General features: G+C 49.2%; 2 protein-coding genes across 2 annotated transcripts in view; one reads left to right on the top strand and one right to left on the bottom strand.

The window, feature by feature from the left end:
* Positions 1 to 1,395: 1,395 nt before the first annotated feature.
* On the bottom strand, positions 1,396 to 8,353 carry ADM2 (adrenomedullin 2). Its single transcript, XM_026721931.2, has 2 exons — positions 8,036 to 8,353; positions 1,396 to 2,779 (listed from the first exon to the last, which is right to left on the bottom strand). Exons 1-2 carry the CDS (start codon positions 8,188 to 8,190, stop codon positions 2,422 to 2,424), a joined length of 513 nt encoding a protein of 170 aa, XP_026577716.1. The 5' UTR covers positions 8,191 to 8,353; the 3' UTR covers positions 1,396 to 2,421.
* An 8,362-nt stretch (positions 8,354 to 16,715) lies between these two features.
* SBF1 (SET binding factor 1) overlaps positions 16,716 to 25,065 on the top strand; it is a 49,728-nt gene continuing 41,378 nt past the window's right edge. The window contains 1 exon segment of the mRNA XM_087935476.1: positions 16,716 to 17,108. Within this exon segment, the coding sequence (XP_087791602.1) occupies positions 17,054 to 17,108 (55 nt within the window). The 5' untranslated portion in view covers positions 16,716 to 17,053.

The raw sequence follows: 25,065 nt of genomic DNA, 5'->3' as shown, positions 1-25,065 counted from the left end.
CTGCCAGCCGCTCCTCCTTGTGCCGGCCGCCCTTCCGAGCGCTTGGCTTTGGCGCCCATCCAGCTGGCAAATCCTCTTAGCCGCACTACAGCTTCCCGTTGTAAGGACTGGGGAAGGCAACTGATGGGCATCAAAGGAAAGGCCCGCAGGCAGATGATACCTGTCAATCAAGGAAGGGCACCGAAGACTGTGGCCGGGAGGCGGTCCTGGTGGGGGCAATCTTTGGGACAATAACAGAAGCTGCGTAGCTGGTGGGGGAGGCAGCCGGGGTTGGAAAGGTGGTGGTGGGGAGATCCTCCTAGGCAAAAGGGCTCCTGGTCATGGCCTCTGAGCAGAGGTGTCATGGGATTGTGAGAGAAGCCTCCAGGTGAGTCAGCCCAGGTGGGACCCTCCTCCTGCCATGCTAGCTTGCCCGGGACATCTTGTTGATGCAGGAAACTGCTGAGTCAGATCCCAGCCCCTCTGCTTGACCTTTCTCAGAAAGCTCTTAGCCAGCAAAGCTGTGGTGGCCCTTGGACCCAGGGACAAGCTCTGCTGTCCGCACTCCAAGGAAGCCAACCCACCTCTCTATTCCATCTGACCCTTCCCTTGATCAGCAAGGCAGATTTTCCAGATGGTCGCATTTGTCTGTGACTCAAGGGATACAGGCATAACCTGTCTCGGAGGAAATTTGGCCCCGTGCACTGCTTGGTTCATCCCACTTCTTAAAAGGCAGCTTTCCAGATCTTTGCATGCTGGGATAAGTGTATGCAAAAGGCCATTCAGCCCTGGCTGTCTCCAAGGAGAGCCCTGGCAAACCGCCTTTCTTGCCTGCTTGCAGCGGATATTCAGAAATGCTACTCGTGCAGAACCCTGCTGTTACAACTGAGGGGGCTGATATGTTCAGCATTCATTGCCTCGGAGGCAAAGTCTGGATGCTGAAATTGCCTCTTGTTCCTGAGGGATTCAGTAAGAAGAAAACTGGATTCTGGGTAATAAGGACTTCTTTCAGAAGTCCAGGATTGTTTACTCCCACTCAAAAAAATGCAGGGTTTTTTTTTTGCCATTTTGCTTTTTTACTAAAGCTTCAAAATTTTTATTTTACTGCATGCCCTATGGAAGCCCCCAGGGCCAAAAGACATGCTGAGCCTTTGAATGCCAGTGCCTCCCCCCATCAAGTTCACCTCACCCAGACTAACTCAACATACTTGAGTTTCTATCACATGCTCTGCCCAAACTCATAACCCTGTGATGACTTAACAAGTTTTGTGATTTAACAGATACAGCCTGCCATGTGGATAACGTCCTTTTCCATATACCCTGAATCACAAACTACAAAACCTGGTCTAACATGTCATGTGAACTAGACCAGCAAGCATGAGCTACTGTTGAGCAACACACCATGGGTGCCAATAGTCTTCTATTATTAGCTTTATTGTCAGAGTACAACGTGTACAATGAGATTGGCTGAGCCTCCCTTCGTGCACCCACCCCCCCACAACACAACTTCCTATCTTTTATTAAGATTCAACATTCCACTTTTCCCAGGGCAGGTTTTGTTCTGGAAAACTGCCTGCAGTTGCTTTTCAGTGCCTAGAAGACACAATCTGCACTGGACTCCGGAGTCATTTATCAGTTCACTGCCTGAGGTTGTTTTGCTGGGGCAGTTCCACACACAATTCTACCTTTACATGACAGTTGGGAGAAAAAGCTGCATACCAGGTGATTCAAAGAACAGCTCTGGGTTTGAGATGCACCCTGCATTAACCCTCATCTGGGGAGAAAGCCTGGTGAATTCAAATGAGGCACCAAGGTTAGAGAGAAGGGGCGGAGGAGGTGCATGCCCTCTCTTGCAAGCCAGTCAGTCTCACTTTCTCACAGAGCACACTTGCACAGCTGCACACTCAACACATGCTACCTAGCCGATCGCATTAGCATGAGCCGTTCCAAGGGGAAGGGATGCCTCCTTTTTGACATGGCTCATCCTCTCTTACAGCCCCAAGCTTTGATGGTGGTGCACGTGGAGATAAAATCCATGCTTAAATCTTTTTATTTGTTTTTAGGATGCGTGCAGGGAAGAGACTCATTCACTGAAAGCCAGAGCTGGTTCTCCTCCTATGATGCTACCAGTATTAATATGGAATGATCCCATCTATTGATAAACCTTCAACTCCCTCTTGCCAGGATGAAGTTTGGCTATTGTACAGCTGCACCCAGCGCACCTCCTGTGAGGTGAGAGCTGGGACTCAGGCCCCTCCAGCAGCAGCCCCGCCCCACTTTTTTTCAAGGCCCACATCACCCCACCCACCAGGGGAATGCCCTACAAGTAGGTCCAGCAGGAAGACCAGCGGGTGGCATGGGAGGTCTCAAGGAGGAGAGGCTGCTGGACGTGTTCAGGGCAAGGAGCAGCTGCCTTTCCAGTCCTGGCATCCCCCGCTGCCATCAGCCATAGCTGTGGGGACTATGGAGACTGATGGGGGAGGAATCCTGGCGTCCCAACTGGCCCTTCAGCTGCCAAAGCCGGTGTCTGAGATTCTGCACTTGGCAAGTGCCCAAAGCACAACCCACGCGCATTAGTTGGGCAGCACGGCGCTTTCGATGAAGGGCTGGCATCAGTGCGGGCCAAGGCAGAGGGCCATAGCCAAGCTGCAGGGAGTTCCGCCTGGGCCTGGGGAGCTCTCGGAGGGAAAGCAAGCTGTCTGCCATCCCAGGTTGCTTCTGAGCCAGCCAAGGCACCCCGTCCTTCTTCGACAGCCTCTTCGGAAGCCAGGTAGAATGGTGGTTTGAGTCCCACGGTTTCCTGCCACGAAGAAGAGGAGATGCTTAGAGGGCCCCTGGATGTACAAGAAGGAAAGAAGAGCTGGAGGCGCAGGGATGCTGGGCTCATTCCTTCCCTATTCTAGAACTTGATAGTCTGAGTTTGAAAGGTTGGGGAATCTACTGGGTATAGATCAGGCTATCCATAATATGGTTAGTCTTGGAGATACGACACATTGACTGACCATAAGATGTTTTGTGAGTTGTGTGAACTTTTGTCATACCTCCCCCAAAGGATGAGGTGGTGGATCTAACATTGCTGGCAGAAACTTCCAAGTTTTCTGAAGTTGGTGTGTGTTGGAGAAAAGCTGCAAACACCTTTAATCCGGACCCTCTGACTTGGTGTTAGTCGCTGCCAACCCCCCCTCCCCCCGTGCCCCAATTAATGTATCCTGGCACTTCGTCTTTATTTCGGGCTCTCAATTTTTAATGAGATTTCTAAAGATGAAGCTGAGATTGGAACATCTGGCCTTTCCATTAGCCAAGGCTGATCAGGAAGTTCTTGCAAATATAAAAGCTGAAAGACAAAAATAAAACTTAGATAGAGCTGTACTCTGATGCTTCTGCCCAACCGAGGGAAGCAAACCCTGACCTGTCCTCTGTGGGAAAGAATGGGGAAATAATTTGGCAGATCCTTTGGGATCAGGACCCAGAAGGTCTGCATTCCTTTGGGAAGAGCTGGGCTATTATCCTCGCTCGAGGGGAAAGAGAAAGAGACCCGCAGTGAACCGCATGGCTTCCCAGGAGACGAGGCCAACACAGCTTCCTTCTGGTGGGCCTGGAAATGCACCCCAGCAACCAAGGTCCTTCTCTGCCACACCCTCTACGGGAACTCCAAGCAGGCCCCAAAGCTAACACTGATGTTTCTAGGCTGCATTTTCAGATGGATATGGCCGTGGCTTTGCCTCTCTCAAAAGCACCCTGTGGCTGAGAACCCGGAGAAATTGCTTTTCCACACGGACAGACAACAGTACATTTTTCTATGCATGGAATCTGGATCCCAATCTAGAAAAAATAGATAGTAGTATCGAAATGGAAAACAAGATACTACACCCATTTGAAACTAATTTAAAGTTTAAACACTGCTTCCCCCGCCCCCCGCCCCGCCCCTTCTTTTCAAGGCAGGGGGCAGAGTACCTTCTTCCCCACCCTAGGGGGCCAGAGCAGTGCTAACCAGAAGGCAAACTCTAGTCTTTAAGCCATAGCCAGGAGAAGCCAGGAGGAGGGAGCTCTCCAGGAAGAGGAGTTGCTCCCTGGAGCTCTGAAAGCCCCACATGAAGTCAGGCACTGGGTTTGCCACTCAATCCTTTTCAGGCAGCGAGGCAGCCAGCTGAACCTCCTTCTTTGTAGGGCAGTAAGAGCAGGGGGCAGGGGGAGGAGTGGAAAGGGAGGAAAAGAGGTGGAAGATGGTAGGCCTGGCTAGAAAGGGGAGGCCAAGGTGAGAAAAAAGTGAGGTCAACTACAGAATCCCTGGCAGGGAGCCTGGGCTGCAGATGAGATGGGAGAGCCTGGGAGATGGCCAGAAGGCAAAGTGAGGAGGGAGGAGCACGTGCAGAGAGGAAAGAAGCTACCTGCCACAGGACACGTACACTGGTAGCCACCCAAGAAGAGCGTGCACAAACACCAGCTGCATCACAGGCGTGAGCCTGCACACCCAAGCCAGCTTATATAGAGGCTTTTCATAGTCAGCACCGTTGCAGAGAGCTCACCAAAACCTAGGGAGGGGCTGGCAGAGTTGAAGTGGGGTTGTGACTTGTGTGGCTCTCTTAAAGCCTGGCTTCCAAGACCGTACTTAGGGTGAGGAAGGAAGACGGGCTGTGCCCTCTTGTGCATCTCACGCCGCATCCAGTCACAGAAAGCGCCTTCCTTGTGCCTTTCCCTGAATCAAACCCTCCCCCGACCCAGCCAAGCCCTTCTGCTGGGAGCCAAAGAGGACACCCCCTCTTTCGCATTCAGGCACATCTTTCAGGGAACCACAGGATGGCTGGGAAAAAAACTTCCTGAAAACGACACCCCCTCCAATTCAATGTCTGATGGTACCTCTCAGACAACGTGGCCAGCGATTCCTTGGCTTTGACCTGACCTTAGCGCTTGAGCACTGTGGCTGCTGGCATTTCCTCTTCTAACCGTGACAGCAACCTGATCCCTTCCTGTCTGAGCGCCCCTGCAGTGGATGGAGTGACCCACACATTTTAGGGAAGCTGGAGAGACCTCAAAATCTCCACGGAGGCGGGTGGAGAGCACAGCGTGCCCTTGTGGTGGGATACCCCATTGGGGTTTGATTCAGACAGTGCAGGGCCAGGAAGTCTCTCCCACAGCTAGCTGATGCCACAGAGCTGGCGGGGAGAAAGTGGGATGGAGGGAAGAATAGGTGGAATACATCATCATGGTGCTTAGTTTTTCCTGTGCAAATAAGATCTTCGCAGAACCATCATTGCTAGTCAAAACTCAGTCTTTGGTTTGCATTCTTTTCCATTTGCTGCTAAGGAGGAGCTTTGCCTTATTCTCTAGGAGGAGATCCATGTCAAAAATCAGGTGGTGTCTGGGAGCCACGCTTTATGTTGACTTGCCTTTAGTCCGAAAAGATCTTTCCAGGCTCCTCCTGACTCTTTGACCAAAGTCTTGCTTGTAGTGTCATTGCTGGATCCCTTTGACAGTTGGATTACAGGGCATTAAACTGGAATCTAACCTGGGAAGTGATCAGAGGCAAGGTCCTTGCTGTGCTGGTTTATTCTCCAACTCAAGAAAGTAGGTTGCCGTGACTCATGAGAAGCAGAAGCCACTCCAGCAAGCCTGGTCTTGCACCCACTGCTTCCTCTGTGCACCTGCAGAGTGCAATGTACCACTCTTAATACGCGTGTGTGAGAGAGCAGATACACTGCAGTTCCGCTCCTGTTCAGTCGTAGATGGCGGCGGTAAGAACTTTAGGAATCCTACAATCTGTAGCATAAGAAGACGGGGCCTTTCTTACTAGCCCAGCTTCCTGCGCTACCCAACAGAAGAGGCAATGCTTCAGTTTGTCCAGCTCCCACCATCAGCCCTGTCTGTCCCCAAGGTTGGCTGAATTGAGGCAGCAATGGCTGATCCCCTGCTGGCCATGTACCACTACTTGTGCCTCTTGAGCGCTTGGCTGAAAAATACTTGTTCAGGTTCATTTACCTACAGCAATCTAAGCGTCAGGGGAATGGAACTGGAAGAGCGCTCCTTTCTGCCTGAACCTTCACCCGATCTCTGTAAGCTATAAAGATGCTTCCAAGTTGCCCAAGGACTCCTGGGATGGCACCCGATGTTTGCATGGAGCTCCTTGAAAGGAAAGATGGTTCTGCACCTTTGATGCCACTTGTTGGTGGCAGCCTTTGATCCTGATACTACAATCAGCAAGGCAGCGTGGCACGTCTGCACACCAGGCAAATTAGGGCCCAAACCAGGTAGACCAAGGTCTCCCACAGACTCCCCAGTTCCATCCGTGTTGCTAAAACTCTGATTTCTTCTTGTCTTCCATCTTCTTGTCCTGCCAAGGCCAAGGAACCAGAGGCCACGAGAAAGGAGCCCAGAGGGAAACAGGGCTTGGCAACCACACCTTGCTTGATATCCCTTGCACACATTGAGTTATGCACAACCCAACAAGAGGTAGTCTATTTACAAGACTGCCACGTATCATCTTCCTCCCTCTAGAAGCATTCTAGGGGTACAGAATGAACAGCTCTCTATCCATAAAAGAAAATTAAATGGTTGGTTAACTGAAATAGGGCACCAATTTTTACCGGAAGGGGGGAATAAAATAAAAAAGGACAAATATTTTTATTGGAAGTGGGGCATCTGTCATTGCTAGGAAAGGTATAAAATACAGCCAAAAGACACATTCAGGAATTGGAGAGGAGGGCCCCAGGCAGAAGAGGAACAAGGAGGGGTGGATGGAGAAGTCCACTTTCTCCCCCCTTGCAACACCCCCACATTTCACCCCAGCACTGGCAGGGGAAAACCTCCCTTCTGCCAAGGGTCTCAACTGTGTCTTCCCTCTCAGGCCAGGGTGGAAGCTCTCTTATTAGCCAGCATGCCCCAGAAGCTGACGAATGGGTAGGGGAGGGCCCTCAACACACTAGGGCTCTTCCTGGTAGACCTGCCTGGCCTTCTCCTTTCTGGCTTTCAAAGGATTCCTTAAAAGACTTCCAGTTTCAACAGCTGATTCATTTGGTAATGATATTGCATCATTGGTGGCAGAAATGCTATGTGGTTCCAATAGTTTCAGGGTGGTTTTTAGGACTTGTTTCTATGCCAATTATTTTTTAGGGTTAGGGTTAGTGAGCTGAACTCCACTGCAGACCAACACACCTAAGGGACGAAACGTCCAAATGTGAAAGAACATGGAATTCAAGATTACGCTTTGAGGGTCGGCCCTACTACACACATTTGCCCTGAAGCCAATCGGGTGGGTTTACTCCAAGTCAAGAGAGGATTCCAGCTTTCCTAATTTGCTGAGTTACATAAGCTCGAACCGATTCATTTCAAAGGGCTCACGGACACTTAACAAGGTCCTGGATCATGGCCAGAGTACACAAGGCAGCTCTGGAACTCAGTAAGCCCAACTGGCAAGCGTCCATTATTCAACCCCTTCCACCCACACCTGGGACTGCTCACTGCCCCTCAGCAGGTTCCCAGCATCTGCACAGGACAGTTGGGGGAGCAGGGAGAGAGGGAAAAAGAAGTGTAACCACCACCGAGGTTCCTCAAGGAAGCCTTGAAGCATGCACACACACACGCACACACACAGACTCCGGACTGGTTGCCTTGTGCATCAGACCCTTTGTGAAGAAGGCAGCTCAGCTGAATTCCAGTGGTTCTGGTGCTAACCCTTGAAAAGGTCCCCCCCCCCGAAAAAAAAACAAAACCCACCAGCTTGTAACTCATGGTCCCCAGGCTTGCACGGGGCTCTCCTGGGGTTTACTCTCTAGGAGAAAATTCTGTTCGTGGCAGCCCATGGAACCAGCGGCCAAGAGGAAGCGCTAGCGAAGCAGGCGAGGCTGGTAGTAATCGAAGAGGGACATGAGGACAGCGGGGGGGGGGGGCTGTGGGTGTCCTCCCGGTATTGCTGATTCCGGTCCTGGACTGCCCCGGTCCCCTTCCAACCCGGGAAAGGGTCGCTGGAGTATGAAGGATGGAGCCTGCGACCCTGCCGGGAGCGGAGCCCTACTAGGGAGGGCGACCGGGGGCCGCGCGGAGATACAGCCAACCAGCTTACCTGGGCAACGGGAGCCGCGCCCCGCGCCCAGACGGAGCAGGCGGGCAACATGACTGGAGTTCGGCGGCGGGCAGGTGGAGGAACAGCAGGAACAGCAGCGGCAGGAAGCGGCGGCGGCTGATGCAACTCTGCCCAGCCGGCGACTGGCACTTCATGGCGGCAGAAGACGGGAAGGGCTCCGCAGAGTTGCCGGGGAACGGCGACGGAGCCCACGCTGCCCACTCCCCGCGACGGCTTCCAGACTCGAGAGGGGACTGAGCCGCCGCTCTTCCAGCCTCTCGCGTGGGGTTAGTCTCCTGTCTCTGCCGTCGCACCCGGCCGGCCCCGGGTTAAATACCATTCCCTCCCGGCTCCTTCCCCGACGGGGCGGGGCGCCCGGCCGCCACGGCCCGCCCCGGGGCTCGCCAGCCGCCTTCTTCTGGGATGGCCCTACAGGAGATGCGGGGCCCGCACGGGCGGCCCCTCGGAGGGAAGGCGCTCCCTCCAGCCGGCGCGTCTTTTGCCCAGCGGCGGCCGCTTCCCGGGCGCGGGAAAGCGAAGGGGGCCAAAGCCAGGCGGGCGCACCTCCCCCCCCCCCCCGCCGCAAGTCCAGGCTTGTTGCGATTGCGCCGCCCGGCAGGAGAAGCTCCAATCCAGGACGGGCCACCGCACACCGGCTCGCCTCCCTCTGCTCCAAGCCCTCCACTCCTCCGGGCCCCGGTGCGGCGCGGCTGCCGGGAGAGCATCCGGAGCGGAGCGCCTCGGGTAGCTCCCAGCGGGATGTTGAAGGGCTGGCCGGAGACGACCCCTCCCGCGCCGGCATGGCAGAGCTCGTCCGAGACTTAAACCGGCCGGAGCTTCCCGCGAAAGATTTCCCTTGCCGATGGCTCTGCCACAGCTTCAGGGCATTCGTGGGAGGGAGCCTCTGTCGGACAATCCGAACTCCACGGAATCATGCAGAATTTCCATGTCCTATTTGAAGAGGGGAAGAAAAGTCATTTGCTAGCCTGAAGGGCTGCCTTTTATCTGTGTCGAGGGACATTTCAGGTGCCAAAAAAACCCCTACAACAGAAATAATTGCTACCTCTCCAGTTATTTGAAAAATCCTCTTCAAAGCCTTCAAAATGTGAAGCAGAGCATCATCCCCAAATCCTGGCAAAAGTGCCCAAGAAATGCAGGATGACCGCTGCTCCCTTAACTCCAGGCGAGTAACTTTCACACCCAGGTTGCACATTTGCTTCAGGCTCTTGGCTAAGAGCAGAGCTGCCCTGCAATTCCACCAGAGGCCTTCTGGCCAGTCTCAGCCAACGAAGGCCAGGGCCAGTTCCAGCGGCCTCCGTCCACCCGAGGGATAAAAAACCTGGTATTCGCTGCTCCCTCTGTTGCTTCAGTTCTCCCCACACCTCTTTCCAGTGATTACAATCCTGACACCCCTGGCAAACCAAGACTAGCAGATGTTGCACACCCGTGTTCTGCCCTCACAAAGCATCCGAACTGGCAGGGCCTGGGGGCTTTGTTTATGAGTGGAGTCATGGAGACCCTGGATAGCTCCTCATCCAAACCCTGCAATGGCAGACAAACTTTTAGTTGCGTTACATGCTTTTGGGGAGAGAGGGATGGGACAATGAAGAACGGCACAACACCTAATTTTCAGTGCTGCTTCCAAGTTCTGCAATGCATCTCGATTAAACTTCAAAAGTCCCAGTCACAAACCTCACTCAGACAGTAGGACTGGGGAAAACCAGCTTCTGTCCAATTCTGGTATTTCCTTCCACCCCCGTCCTGAAACACGCTGAGCAAAAAAGCAGAGTGACTTTTGAAAGTATTTCTTACCAAAAACTTGCTGACTCTGAGTCCCAGTTCCTTCAACGAAGCAGGGACGTTTTTATCAGCTTCCATCCTGGCCTCCTTTGGCCACGAGAGACAGGTTTACTGCTGACATGCAATTATTTCAGGAGCTGGCCTTCATTTTATCTCAAAAAGGCACCTGATGCTTCTGTGAAAAGTCAGTTTCATCCTATCTGCAAAGCGAAAGAGCCAGTCATGCCTGGCATCCACCCCCTTCTGATCTTTCCAGAGTTAAGAACTCCAGAAGAGCCTAAATTGTTGAACAATGCGGTCTATTTGTCCCGTCCACTCAGGCCACACAGGGCAGAGCTCTCTTTCACGGGGAGGAAAGTACTTGGCTTTTGTAAGTATGGTGCGGCTGGGTCGGCTGCTCCTTCTGTTAGGACACTGAAGGGAAAACAGAGGCAACAATTTCTTTACTTGTCTAAAAGGGACACTATTGGTAAATGGAGACCACAGGCAAATAATCTTGATTAAAAATGTGTCAGCAAAGGTACACCAAACATTTCTTTCTCCTGTCTCCTAATTCACTGCAGGGTTTTGGAGAGCAGAGAGTCCTGCTCTGCCACCACAGTGGGAGCTGGAGCTGCTTGCCAGAGTTGTCAATCACCCTAAAACACCTTCTTCCTTTGCAATTGGGAGAGCTGCACAGCCTTGTTATTTTCTCATTCCAGGTTTCTCCTGGCTACAAAACCATGAAACCCATTTACTTGCCTCTTCAGTGTTGATTTAAGAATTATAGGTGCCTCTTTATTTAACATGTTCTCAGAGCGGTTAACAAGATCATAATTTAGCGGTAAACAGTACAATAAAGTAAATCCATTGGCAAGGAAACAGGACATTTCTAGCCAGGTGCACACAAGTCAGAGCAACATTCACTTACCTGCCTCTGATCCAAGGGCTATGCTGAATGGGAAGGACATCTGGCCAGTCTAGAGGCTGGCACAAATCACCTGAAGTGCACAATTGAGCAATGGCAAAACCTACCTCCTGGGATACAGCCGTGTAAAACACGGCCACCGGTGCTTTAATGAACAAATCCCATTTAAGAAAAACCACAGCACTGCCTCATGTAAACTCAAACAGATTCATATGAAGGGTTGCCTGACCCCAACATTCAAACAGTGGCATTGCTCCTACAACTGACAAAGTGAAACGCAAAGGGGGATGTTCTGACTTAGTTTATCAGAAGGATGGTCAGTTTAAACTCTCCCCAAAGCTGTGGAATTTCTGCAACAGCTCACTACTGTGGCTAGGTACGAGGCACTATCATCCACCTACCCACTTATAGCTTTCCCAACTGCATAAGAATTAAAAGCAGGAAAGCCATAAAACGATGAGAACACAGATCAAGCATATCCAAAAAAAGGAGGATACGGGTTGTTTTTGCTTTGCGATCATTCTTGTTTGGTGACTATTTGAAAGGATGAGGCACTCAACATGGAGGCTTTTATGACCAGTCCTTACAGACCTACATCCTTGCAGTCACGTGATCACAATTCAGGCACTTGCTAAGTGGCAATTATGGACTTTATTGCAATTATGACAGTTGCAGCATCCTGAGGTCCTACGAGCAACTTCCCGGAGGCTTCCTACCAGCTCAGTCAATGGGGAAGCCAGCAGGAGCTCTGAGAGCACCAAGAATCTTGAAAGCCTGGCAGTCTCTGTTACCAGAGAGAGCCAAGGCAGGGTAATCTAACGTTCCTTCCTCCTGTCTTTCTGGGCCAAATTCAAGTTTTCCTAAGAGCTGCTGCATAGTTTTCAAGGCTATCTCTGTACTCATATAGATCAATATATCAAAACAAATGTTTGATACAATTTCCAACTTATTTATAACATTTGTGTACAATTTGTATTTGAAAGCTTCCAAACAGCCTCCATCAGTGGGCTCAGGCAGCTGAGGATCCGCTGAGGAGCAGCCTATCCGATTCCTTGGAAATTCCAGGGCCAAAAGAATCCCAAATAATGTAGCTAGATGGCCAGTCACGTTCTGCTGGCCGGCCTCAGTGGCCCAGAGGCAACCCCACTGGAGGGCTCTTATCCACAGGTGAACCAACCAACCCTCTGAATAAGGAGGGATGCTGGACAACAATCCAGCAAAGCAAGAAGAGAGAACTAAGAGTATTTCACCTGCTCTGTCACCACAGAGTGATCAGTCTTGTGCCTGGCCACGTTCTGTCATTCTCGGCCTGCTTCCTCTGCAAACCAAGGGGACACCCTGGGAGGCTACTAGTACTAGCAATCAAACAGGTCCTCAATCCATTTGCCCCATTTCCTTGTTAAAGAAATCCCCAATTACTTTCCAGGGCCCGGAGCAGGTTATTTGAAAGGGCCACTGAAGTAACAATGGTGGTCAATGCATATGAGCCAGGAAGTGTTCTGACTGTGGCAAAGACAAGACACAGAAATCTTTCATATCCAAATCGAATAACAACTGTTCTACCACGTGACCTTTCCACATGGATTGGATCAAAATACTCAATTACTTATTAAATTTATATGCTAATACTTGTATGCAAATTCCCTAGATTGCAAGGGAAAAGTCAGTGGCTTCTTCCAAAAGAAATGAACTCCTAAGTTCAACCAGCTTTTGCTCCTAATTAATGGAAGCTTCCGTGCTATGTTTCTAGGGTAAGCCTCAGAGTATCTTGGGGGTTGTTAAAAAGGGCAGTAAAAACCAAAGGAGGACAATAAAAACAAACCAAACAGAAAAGGCACAGTAGGATGGCTACTTTATTGGGAAAATGGAAATGTCTGATTAGTGCCACGGAGGACACCAACCACAGAAAGGCTTTCAGCATTTTTTTGAGCCAAATAAAGTGGTTGCTGAGAAAAAAGTGCCTGTTTTGCTGATAGTTGTGGGAGGCAAAGAGAAGATTTTATTGAAAAGCTGAAGGCCCTACAAATAAACCATGTGATTCAACTTTACAAATCAGGTAAATCAGGAACATTTGGTGCCAAAATCATTATTCCACGCAAAGCAATTCCAGTTTCATAAGCAGAAACAGAAAGGAAGGTCCATTGCAGCTGAACTTCAAGAAACTGCAGAAGCAATGAATTTTGTGAGAGGTTCAAAAATACACTAGGAGACTGACCAACTTGGGGATTTTGAAAGAAAACACTCAGAAAGGACTTTCGACAGAACCAGTGTAAACAGCACATCCTGCTAGGGGAAGAATTTGATAATGAAAATGGAAGTGGATGACAAACCGGAAACTCTCATACAGCAGCCTAAGAAGTAAAGAGATTGGCAACACGGTTCTTTTCAGCAGTGTCTGCAAGATCTTGCTGCATTCATCAGAATGAACCTCCACCTGTGGTTATATATGTGAATGAGACAAAGACACAAACAGTCTGACTTCTGGTGGCGTTTCCGTCATGGACGGATCAAAGTCCGCAATTGTCCACTGCTTCAATCCGTGCTCTCCTGTTAGAGGGCTCCGAATGAGGCCAGAACCACCTTGAAGGGATGGTGAATAAAGGGAGACTGCCTGTCTGGTGGAGGGGAGCCGCATCTCCCCTCCCTGGCTAGGTATACTCCCTCCCAAGACAGGCTGCAGCGGTGGCCAAATATGACCACCCTGAAGACAGAAGGCTGTCAGGGACAAAGATTGTGCAGGTGTGGTGAAGCAGCAGTAAGTGTGGAGACCTGGCAAATTAGGTGCAACATATGGAAACAAAGTTACCCTGGAATTAAGATCTAAAGAAATTTTTAAGAAAGATTTTAAAAGCGGCAACTAGAGAGAGTGAAAAGAAAAATCAGGTACAAATGAAAGTGGCTTTGAACTTCAAAATAGGAGGAAGCCAGAAGAAAAATACTTCCTTAAATTGAATAGATAAATGATTTTGGCATGAAACAGGCACAATTAAAAGCTAAACTTGAATGTGTCAAAAGAAATAATTGATAATTGGACTTAATTGGATTATTGAAACTTAAAAGCCCTAAATAGAGAAAAGAAAGTGAAAAGAAAGGGTGGATATGGACATAACAGAGAGCGCCATCTAATGACAAAAGAAAAATTTTAGTGGCTCTTTAAAAAGTGCTTGGTTCTTTTAAAATTGGGCTTTGATATAAAATAAGAGGACTTTGTTATAATATAACAGAAACCCTGAAAAATGAAACTAGAATATCATAAAGGAAGAAGAAAGAAGGCTGAAACCTGGGATTAATTGGTGACTTTTGGAAAAATTAAGAATTTAACAGAAGGAATAAATAAAAATAAAATCTTACGGACCTTGGAAATAACTTTAAAAGGAATTAATAGAAATTGATTGCTATAAGCTGGTTGAAATAAACTACTGGTTAACTGGATTTGACTTAAATACTGAAAAAAGAGATAAATAAAAATTAAAACAGATGCATAAAAAAGACAGAACTTTACTTGGAATAAAATTGGATTTAAGAAGTATAAAGGAAATGATAACGAAAAAGTAGAACTGTGCAGTATTGCTTCAACAGAACTAAAAATGGCGATATTGGAGAACAAAGAACAGAAAGACCCAGAAGGGGAGGAGCTGATCAAAGAAGAAGCCAGCCTTAACGATCAAATGGAATAATGAACAATAAAACAAGGAGAAAAAAAGATGGAAAATTAAAACCTGGAGATTTGAAGGGATGATTAAAGAGGGAATGGTATGGAAAGTCAAAGTAAACAGCAGAAAAGGAAACTACAGAAGAAAGCTCAAGAGAGGGAGGGAGATAAAAACTGGAGTAAGAAATGGAGGGAAAAAATAAAGGAAAGGGGGAACAAGAGAAAGGACCAGAAAAGGGGATATAGAAAGCGAATAAAAATGAAAAGAAACTATACAGTTAGGAGTTAATGGATAGATAAAGAATAGAGAAGGGGATTCTGCAAGGTAATAGGTAGTGGTGTATAAAAATATAGATTTATAAAATGAAAAGATTGATGTTTTCTTTTTTATATTTTACTATTAAGAATTATTAAACTAAATTATGTATAGCTATAATTGAAATAAATGTGAAAATGGGAAGTTATGAGAAAAATGTTAATTATAATTAATAGAATTAAGAATACAGTTAAATGTTATGAGAATTATAAAAAAATTAATATCAGTCTTTATAATTAATTGAATATTTTAATGTAATTGAAATAATAAATGATTTAGAATGTAACCAAGGGAAAGAATACCACGTGGAATCTGGCGTTAAAATGTATGTGTGATATATAGTAGTTAGGGGATTACAGTCATTAACCTAGAAAGTGATAATTTAAAAAGTGATTATTATGAATTAAAAGGGAGTAAACTGAGTGATGTACAAGAAAAAAGAATGGTACACTCAAACTGATATTGATATTGGAATTGTTAGAACTAAGATGAAACTGAATAATGAAATAAGAATATGCGATGAAATTGCAAATGTGACAGATAAAAGTATAAAAGTTAATGAATATAGAATAAGAAATAAGAATTTTAGATATTGTATAAAGGAAACATGAGAAAATTTAAAGAAAAATGATAAGCTAAGCTATGAATTGAATATTAGAAAAAAAATACAGAAAATGGGAAATGTAATGATATATATGAAATTAAGTATGAAAAAAATACCTAACTAAGGTCATATTTGTATGAAAATGTAAAAACCTGGAACCACATTGTTCACCAAAAGAGGTGTTTTTTAAATTGGAAAAACACCCCCCACCCCCCCACCCCCAAAAAGAAGAAGACACAAGCAGTAACCTGGGCCCCTCCATCGCTTTGCTCTCTCAGTGGCTGGTCTATTGCCCAGAGCCTCCCAGCAAGTGGACTCCAGAGGAGGGCCCCACAAAGAGGACCCGCTTCCTGATGCTTTGGTTAACCTGACCCTCCTCTTTCCCTGTGGACTGCACTGGCTATTAACTATTTTTTTCACCACGAATTTCAGCAGCAGCTCTGAGGTACTAGCTACCTGTCGAATATACAATTCAAAACTTAGACTGGAGAGAAGTGATACTGTAAAACAAGGCCTTCAAACTTGACAGCTTTAAGACTTGTGGACTTCAACTCCCAGAATTCCTGAGCTAACATGTCTGGAGGAGGAATTCTGGGAGTTGAAGTCCACAAGTCTCAAAGCTGTCAAGTTTGAAGACCCCTGCTGTAAAATATAATAACCAGGAAGACTACAATTTCTCAAACCTAATTTGAGAAGAGAAATTACAGGACAAAACAGTATAATAAGCTTTCACAGAAGCCATGGGAACGGTGTTAGAAGATTTGGTATCCACGTTACAACCTCAGCTTACCAGAAAAGGTAGCTTGTGATGCTGTGCAAGGTATCAGCATGTGGTTGTGGCGCCTATTATGAAAGGAGCAGCCGGTACCCAGCGGCTTTGCACCCCATTTCCCCAGAGCCGCGCACGGGACTCAATAGTTCAATTCGGAATAGAGCTGGAAGGGACCCTGGAGGTCTTCTAGTCCACCCCCCCCCCCGTCTCGAGCAGAAGACTCCTGTACCACTTCGGACAGGGACGGAACCCCCGCAGCTTCTGAAGGCAACTTCTGTTCCACCGGTTGGTTGTCCCGTCAGGAAGTTTCTCACTCCGGGTCCCATGTTCTTCAGCCACTCTTCGCTCCTCCTCCAAGGGATCGCGCTGCAGCGTCGGGGTTCCCTTCCCGGGCGGAGGGCAGGTGGCAAAAAAGCGCCAGGCAGGAAAGGGCGCGGGCAGTTTCAGCCTTCTCCTGGGCCAGGCGGCGTAGGCCTCCGGTCAGCAGCTTCGCCCGGCTCCACGAGGCAGCGTAAGGAAAGACAGGCGGTCCAGGCTCTGCTCCTTGGTGAGGCCGAGGGGCTCCGGGCGAAGAGGCTCCTGGGCCGGAAACGCCCCTGGGGAGGAGGGCCCTGCCGCGGAGGGCGGGCGGAAGTGCCTCGGCGAAGGGCCCCCGCCACCTCCGCGCGGACACGGGAAGGGGCATCCGGGCCACCAATCCGGCCGCTCTTTTCCCGCGGAGCTGCCCGCCATTGGCTGGATCCCAGAGCTGCGGCTGCGCCCTGTGCTCGTTCGGGGCAGGCCGGCCTCCCGCCGCCCGGGCAAGATGGCGGCGGCGTTGGCGGCGTTGGACGCGCCCGGGGGCGGAGGGGCAGCGACGGCGACGGCGGGCGGACGGCGATGATCCTCAAGGTGGCCGCCGCCTCCTTCTCCTCCTCCTCCTCCTTCTCCGGCGGTGGCGGCGGCGGCTCCGCGGAGCTTCTCCGGCATGGCGCGTCTCGCCGATTACTTCGTGGTGGTCGCCTTCGGCCCGGGCAAGCGCGGTGAGCCAGCAAGGGAGCGACTGGGCGTGGTGGGGTGAGGGCGGGCAAGCCGGCGGGGGCCTTGCGCTCCGGGCTGGGCCCGCGGAGGCTCCGGGGTAACGAGCAGCCGGGGTTCCTGGGAGAGGAGCGGCCGCCGAGCCTGGCGCTTCCCGGGTGCTGGAGCTCCGCTCGCTCTGCACGGCAGTCGGTCTCGGGAAGCCGAAGGTGGCCCCGGAGGCCTCCCGCGGCGCTGCCGGGCAGGCCTCCGGGCTGGGCTGGGCTTTCGCACCGGAACGCTCGGCGGGCGCTGGTCGCCGCTCGGTCACAGCGAGAGCTCCCGGGGAGGGCCGCGGAGCATCTCTCGCCGCCGAGCGTGCGGCTGGGATGCCGTTCCCCGGGAGCCAGAGGGAGACGGTGTGCGGGGGGCGGCCCGGAGGAAGAAGCTCCGGTCTCCGGTGGCGGAAGGGCCCGCGCGGGAGGGCGTGCAAGGTCTGAGCGGGGCCTCCTCCCGTGTCGAGTCTCCCGCTTGGAGCGCGATGCTCTTCTCGGGGCTCCCGGGCGGCCTTTATGGGCGAAGCCTGCAGAACGGAGCAGGTTTCGGTCCTTCCGCTCTGAGCAGGGCAGAGGAGAAAAAAGCGGCGGCGGAAGTGGGCCGTTCAGATCGACGGGGACGGGGGGGGGGGGACGGGGGGCAGGAAAACGACGCCTGCCCTGCCTCAGCCCCCACAGCAAGGGGGCTAACCGTGGGGCCAGGTTTCCAGACGCTTCACTTTAACCGTGGGGCAGACGCGCTTCCAATGATCCCCAGCCTTGCTTGGGCCGGTTTAACTTTCAAAGTGGCTGCTTTGCCGCCCAAGTTCACCCAAAGAAGGCAGGGCGGCTCTTGCGAGAATCACTAGCAAGGGGTACCGCCAGCACTTGGAGCGAAGATGTTTTGTTAACCACAAAACGATGGAGGAAATGAGGCAACCGGAGAAAATGCAGCTTATTAGTAATCGGATTCCATGTAGCAGAAGGTTGGAAAACTTTATGTACTTTCTGTTGCTACCTAAATAAGAAATGTTTGGTGTTTTGATTTTGTTCATTTTTTTCTATATATTTTTAAAAAATATTAAAAAGAACTAGTGAGAATTAGGTAAAACGTTCTCTTTGCCATTGCCAAACCCACGTGGTGTGTTAAGGCCTTGAAATCTGTGCTTTCGCTTCACTACATTTCTTCTGACTAACAGATCAGTCAAATAAACCATCCTCTGTCACCGAAGGTAGAAACAGGCATGGAAAACCAAGGAAAATCTTCAAAAGACCTGAAAAGGGTCCCTCAGCCTCAAATCCTAAAGGACACCATGGGGTGGACAGCAACAGTGCTAAAGGTGATCAGATAAGGATGGAAGGAGCAGGTCCAGCTTTAGAAATTTTAGCAAATTTCTGGGCAAAGTCATTATTCTTGAGTCTTTTCTGATGCAGAATTTATGATACATAATCATTTGGAAATTAAAGTGGTTCGAGTTGAATCAATGATTATCAGTTGCCACCCTGTTAATGCAATAAGCTGAAAATTATTAAACATCACTATAACATATAATAGCTGTTAATGTTCTTTAACACAATATACATGGAGAGTAAAACCATTTGGTAAATTTTGGGATTATTTGCAAGGTTTTGACTTTGGCATCAACCAACAGTGAAAAGTATAATATATTCTTCTCTTCTCTCTCTCTATAAAAGTGAAATACCACTCATGCATCATCAAAAAATCTCCAGAACTGTACAACCTACAAACTTGAAATTTGGCATGTATATTCCTCTTGGCTTCTAGGTGCTCACTAAGAAAAGAATTTTTGAAATGACCATCAGAACATTAGAATTTCCTATATTATTATTAACATGTTCTGATGCTAAGGAGTTCTATTCCCCCTCCCCACCTGAAAAGAAATCTGTTCCAAATGCAAAACACAAGCAGAGGAGAGGAGTTTCAGTTTCAAAGTGGCAACCAGGTTTAGTACAGAACAGTTAAGCTAAGCCACGCCCAGGCTCCTTGCTGTCTCCTTGCTCACAGCAAATACTGTTTCAGTTTCCAAACAGCCCTCAACTCTCTTACTGACACGATGCTAGCCAGATGAATACCGATGGCAGAGGCACAATTCCCCCTCCCCCCCCCATGTTCCTCCCCCAAAACTAAGCCCGACCACATAGTTTCATAGCGAAGCACGGGTATAGAGCTAGTAGGGGATAAGCCTGAGAAGGAAGCTTCATTCCTATGAAGGAACCTTGTGGAACCTTGATGTATGACCAGGCTTGGGACTAGGATTTCTGTTGCTAAATGAGGCAGTTGTAAAGTAAGCCATTGTGGGACCACGATCCTGGCCCTTCCAGCTGCCCTTAACCAAGAATCGTGGATCATAAGTGGGAGGGAGCCTCGGAAGAGTGGTTGTGCCCCAAGGGGTGCCACACATGAGTTGGGGGGTGCGGCAGGGCAGCGCAAAGCTGCAGCCGCCCTTGGAAGCCTCACCTGCCCCAGCCCAGCAAAACGTCTTCCTGCCTTCATCGTTGGTTGGCGTTCACCTTTGCACCATGTTGCTGAGCCATTGAACAAGAAACAGGGCTTCCTGTGAAGCAAGGTATTCCGAGCCACCTTCTCTAACCGGAACTGACCTCTCCGTTGTCTGCATCCCAGGAGAAACTCCTTATAATCCCACACTTTTTGTGAGATAAAGAAGAGTGGGTCCAAGTAAGGAGGCCGTGTTCTTCCATCCACAACCCCGATACTATAGAACCGCCTCCCTTGAGGTGTGAGATGCACCGCTTTGGGGCGGGAGAGATGGCCATTGGCTGGGCCATCTGAACATTGAAAGGGTTTGGCCTTGAAGAACTCCTTTTTGCAGAGCCGTTTGGCTTGGCCTTATAGAGTATATCCGGGAGCTGAGGTGAGACCGTGAAGCAGAAGTTTGGCCTGGGAGCCGACATGAGAGCAGTCACTGACAGGAAGGGTGGCTGCTGCTGTGGTGGGAAAACACCGGCTTTCCTGAATGGCAGCAATGGTTTTGCTTTTAAAGGCAGGTTGGTTGGTAATAAAACATGTGTTATCCAGAATGTCATGAAGGCTTGGCTGAGGCAGGAGCGGGAAGGTAGCCTCCTTTCCCACACCCCTCTTTGCCTGGACGGGGCAGTTTGTGATGTAGCAGAGCAGCGCTGAAGGGTAGGAAGGAAGGAAGGCAGGCTGCCATCAGGAGGAACGGTATCTCGCTGCTCTGGCACACTCATTTTGAGAGTTTGCTATTTCAGTACATAAACATCTCCGCTCTTTGCACAACCGGTTTTTTCTTTCTGAGCAGGCCAAAGTGAACTGCACTGTGGCAGGGGATTTTGTTAGACTTCTTGTCTTTGGGAAGTTTAATGCTTGTTCTGACATGACTTGATTAAAAAAGGTGGATGACCTCATCTTGTCCCAACTGTCCAGCTCTCGGGGCACCTTCAGATCCCCAGGTGCCCGGCACTTTATTATTCTGCTTGGCCGTGGAGAGAAACTGTTGGGGGTTTCTGTAACTCCATTCCGGTGGGCAGATCGCTCTTCCTGCCCATTTAAGATGACCTCCTGAAATCACAGCAGCCCCTCACTCAGCTGAGATTCAGAAAAACCCTTAAAACCTGTCTTTTGGAGAGAAGGGGGTTTGTACATTTTCATCCCAGGTACCATTTAAGGTGTTCCTAGAACAGGAATTGGTGTTTATTTTGTAAAGTTTTTTAATATTTACAATAAATCCATCTTTCATTTTGTGTCAACTGGGTATATATATATCTTTGGCAAAGAATCACATTTCTTATATAACCCTTATTTCTTATGTCTATTATCTTTATAGCAATCTTAACTTATTTGTCTATGTATTCACCTTGGAAGTGTTATTATTGATGGTTAATCATGCTGCTTGTTTGGATTGGCACAATTCACTCTACTTGGGGCTGCCCTTGAAGCCCATCTGGAAATTCTGGCTGCTCATCAATGCGGCAGGGCAGTTAGTAACAGGCTCAGCTAGGTTTGGTGTGTGACATCACCACTTCAGGAATGGCACCAGCTTTCAGTCGGTTTCTGAGTGCTTATTGTTCTGCTTGAAAACTTCCAAGCTCTTCATGAATTAGGATCTGGGTATCTTCGAGTGAAATCTGCTCAGTCAATCAGACCTGGTAAGGAAGACCTGCTCCGGGTTCCAAGCTCTGGGGAATGTTGCTTCTAGAGACTCCAAAGGAGGCAAGCTTTCTCTGGGACAGGCCCCACCTTTCGAAGCAGCAGGCCCATGAAGGAAACAGTGTTCCAGAATGCAATGAAGGCCCAGTTGTTTTGGAGGTTTTCCTGAAGAGGCAGTGCCGGGTATCTGTGGTTATATTGAGGGATAGATATATTGGCCTTCACTATCATCTATCATCACACTCATCGGGGTCAACTTAGGGGGTTGGGAGTGGGGGAATTGCATTATGGGGGTTAGGCTTTCTGCAAGGCTGAGTCCAGTCAGAGTAGCGGGTGGGGCGATCCAACACAAGGCCCTTGCTTTCTGAGCTGCCTCTGCCCAGTTCTATGTAACATCTACATAAAAGCCACTGGGTGAGGTTATCTCTTGACGTGGGGTGTGGCAACATCAGTTTGTCAATGATACTCAGTCGTACCTCTCTTCCCAGGGCGAGCCACGTGTTGCCATTGAGGTCCTTCCTCAGTGCCTAGAGGCTGTGAAGATCAGGAAGAGGGGCAGGGAAAGATCTTAGTAAAATCTTGTCAAAGATCGAGTAGCTGTGCATTTTAAGGTCCCCTGTGTCAGGCACGAAAGACCAGGTCCACACATGAAAGGCCAATTAAACTGATTTATTGCTAAAAACCTTTTACAGGAATCTTTTCAAAGATTAGCACCTGCTTGGAACTAGTTAAGGGTCAGTGAGATTCAAAAGGGATTGGATCTAGTTTGCTTATGGCTACCTAGGCACTCTAGGCCGAGCCCTCTTTTTACTCTGCCCCCAGATTGTGCCCTCCGATACCTTGCCTCTGGTGATTTTCCCTCATTCACTCTGCCTGGAGGTGCACTTCTCCAAGCCAGAGCGGAGGTGCAATTTGGGGTTCTCCTGGACTCACCGCTCCTGCCCAAAGAGCAGGTGGCCATTGTGGCAACAGAGGACATTTGCACAATCTGCTTCCTTCAGGCACGACCATTCCTGGACCAGGAAGCCTTGCTGATGAAGTCTAATGCCTTTGTCTGTCTGTGTCTCTCCCTCCCTCCCTCTTTTGACAACTGTCTCCCTTAATGACAGAAATTTTGTGCTCAGTTGTGATCCTAACTCGAGAACTGCAAAGTAACAGCGTTCGAAGGGACCTTGGGGACCTTCTAGTCCAAGCCCTTCTGTGCCCTTTCAGACAAATGGCTGTCCAGTCTCTTCTTGAAAGCCTCCAGGGATGGAGAACACATAACCTCTGGAGGCAAGCGGTTCCACTGCTGAATCGTCCTCACCCCCAGGAAATTCCTCCTTAATTCCAGGTTGCCTCTCTCCTTGATTAGTTTCCATCCGTTGCTCCTTGTCCTGCCCTCTGGTGCTTTGGAGAAGAGGTTGACCCCCTCCTCTTCTTTGGAGCAGCCCCTGAAAGAATACAATACCTGTATTACCTGAAAACCTAAGATTAAATGTTTGTCTTAAAGCACATGAGAGTGAGCGGCATGATCTTGAAAAGGAACTTTCTAAATATATATATATATATATCTGTAGGTGCTTCTTGACTTGACTGAGTCTGGAATTACACTTGTTCATTGTTAAGCAGATCCCCATCTGACCGTGCCCAATTTTATTACTTTTCTTTTTTGCAATGATCATTAAGTAAATACCATCATTGCTAAATGAACCCAGTTTAGTCATTCTTTGCTGTAAACCATAAGTAAACACTGGCAAAAAAAGGTCACTCATTGTGGTCACGTGACTGTGGGACAACACAACACAGACAGCCATAAATGCAGGCCGGTTCCCAGGTGTGCAAAAATGATCCCACGTGATTGGGGGGAGCACGGGTGACTGTCGGAACAAAACAGGTCGTAAGTACTTCTTTGGGGATCTGTTGTAACTTCAAATGGTTGCCAAGCAACCGGTCGTAAGTTGAGGACTACCTGTAACATGATCGCTCCTTAGTTTGTTCAAGTCATTTTTGGCTCCTGGGATCTGTCTGATCTAGTGCCTGAGGGGGCCTGGCTCTCTTTGTGTCCAAAACAGGACTCAGGTTCCCAGTTTCACTGCGTCAAACTGGCCCTCTCAAAAATAGCTACAAGACAGGCGATGCGAAACGAGAACCCAAACCTGCCAAAGCAAAGCCGATTAGAAGGCTCAGATCCCAGCATCCATAATAGAGGGTTAGCCGGATGCTTGCGCTTTGTGGGGACAGGCCCGGCCTGCGACTGCGACGGTGCCAGCCAGGGCTGGGCCAGGCCCACGTCTCCCACGAGGAGTGGAGATTTTGCAGCCCTGAGGGTTGAATGGACGCCACTGTTAGCTTGAGGCCAGGTTTGCTTTGTGCTGTCACACGGTGGGCTCCCTGGTGCATTTTGGAAAGTTTGAATGCAAAAAGATTTCGAGTTGTGCGTCAGGAGACTTGTGTCAGATCCAGACACACGTGACCCGTGGCACCGGAGCCCTTTAGAAACATTTTGTCCCGGTATCTGTTCACTTTATTGCTTGCTGCTTCTCTTCCCTTAAGTAGAGCCGTAAAAATAGAGGCTTTTACTTCCTGCATTCCGACATCACGGTGCAATTAAACATGTTGGCCATCCCTTGGGAAAGAACGCTTGTGACCTCACGGAATGATTAACAATAAAATAGTTCACCTTAAAAGGTCTGGGTAGAGCCTCATCTACCCAGGGATGAGCTTGGGAGGCTGGCATTTCCCACCTGATTCTTGCCAGTGGCCTTGTCCTGAGTCAAGGGTCTCCCGTGAAGCACTGGACACTGAGGAGTGGGGGAATGTCTCCTTTTGCCAGCTGCAAAGACAGGTGGGATGCATTTCCTTGGTCTGCACAGGGAGAAGGTTGAGATCCCAATCCTGCTGCTTGGCCATAGGAGCCGAGTCGAAATATGGCCGGTGGCTTTTCTGTTGCCCGCGTCTCATGAAGTGTTTCTCTTGAGGGCTATGACATCCTGTCACATTGAGGAAGACCTGGGGAACAGGCTTCTTTTGAGCTTTGCTGGTTCCTACAAGCCCTGCTGAGCTTCGGTCCTGGTATGTGAGGCAGCTGCTGGTTTTTAAATTTTCTAAACAAGCTAAATATGTTTTTGGGACAATTTGAGGCAGCAAACATTCCGCAAAGGACGGCTGTTCCCCTTCCTGACGAACAGGTGCTCAGGTCCTGCAGAAAGTCAATACTCGGAAAGCTGCGGGTCCTGATAAGGTCCCTGGGCGAGTACTTAAGGAGGGTGTGCTGACCACCATTCTCACAGGCATCTTCAACCTCTTGTTGCATCAGGCCGTGGTTCCATTTTGTTTTAAGACTGCAATCGTTACACCAGTGCCCCCCAAAATCTATAATCACTTGTGTTAAAGATTACCGTCCAGTTGCACTCACTTCCACTACGATGAAGAGTTTTGAGAGATTGGTAAAGGACTATATGGTTTTATACCTTCCCCCTACACTTGAGTCATTAGAGTTGGCCTATCGGAAGACCCGCTCTATAGATGATGCACTTTCCTAGGTGCTTCCTCTTAGCTTGGCGCCCCTCGAGGAGAAGAATACTCATGTGCGAATGCTGTTTGTTGATTTTAGTTTGACGTTCAACACAATCATTCCTCGGCATTTGGTGAACAAACTGGGCCTATTAGGTTTTAATACTCCTTTATGTAACTGGATACCTGATGGCCTTATCAATAGGCCCCAGTTTGTGCGAGTTGGGAGAAAACTTTCCAACTCCCGTCTACTTGAGCAGAGGTTCCTCTCAGGGCTGTGTCTCCAGTCCACTACTGTCCACC

Source organism: Pseudonaja textilis, chromosome 5 (assembly GCF_049901715.1).
Source record: "Pseudonaja textilis isolate UNSWEBS1 chromosome 5, rPseTex1.2, whole genome shotgun sequence".
NCBI lineage: Eukaryota > Metazoa > Chordata > Lepidosauria > Squamata > Elapidae > Pseudonaja > Pseudonaja textilis.
Note: the sequence above shows the minus strand (reverse complement) of the source record. Positions and strands in the feature narration are given on the sequence as shown.

Excerpts from the sequence above, each read along its gene's own strand:
- ADM2 (XM_026721931.2), bottom strand. The coding sequence starts at position 8,190 with ATGAAGTGCCAGTCGCCGGCTGGGCAGAGTTGCATCAGCCGCCGCCGC. Across the intron at positions 2,780-8,035 it reads GCGCGGCTCCCGTTGCCCAG|GAAACCGTGGGACTCAAACC; the intron begins GTAAGCTGGTTG and ends TCTTCGTGGCAG.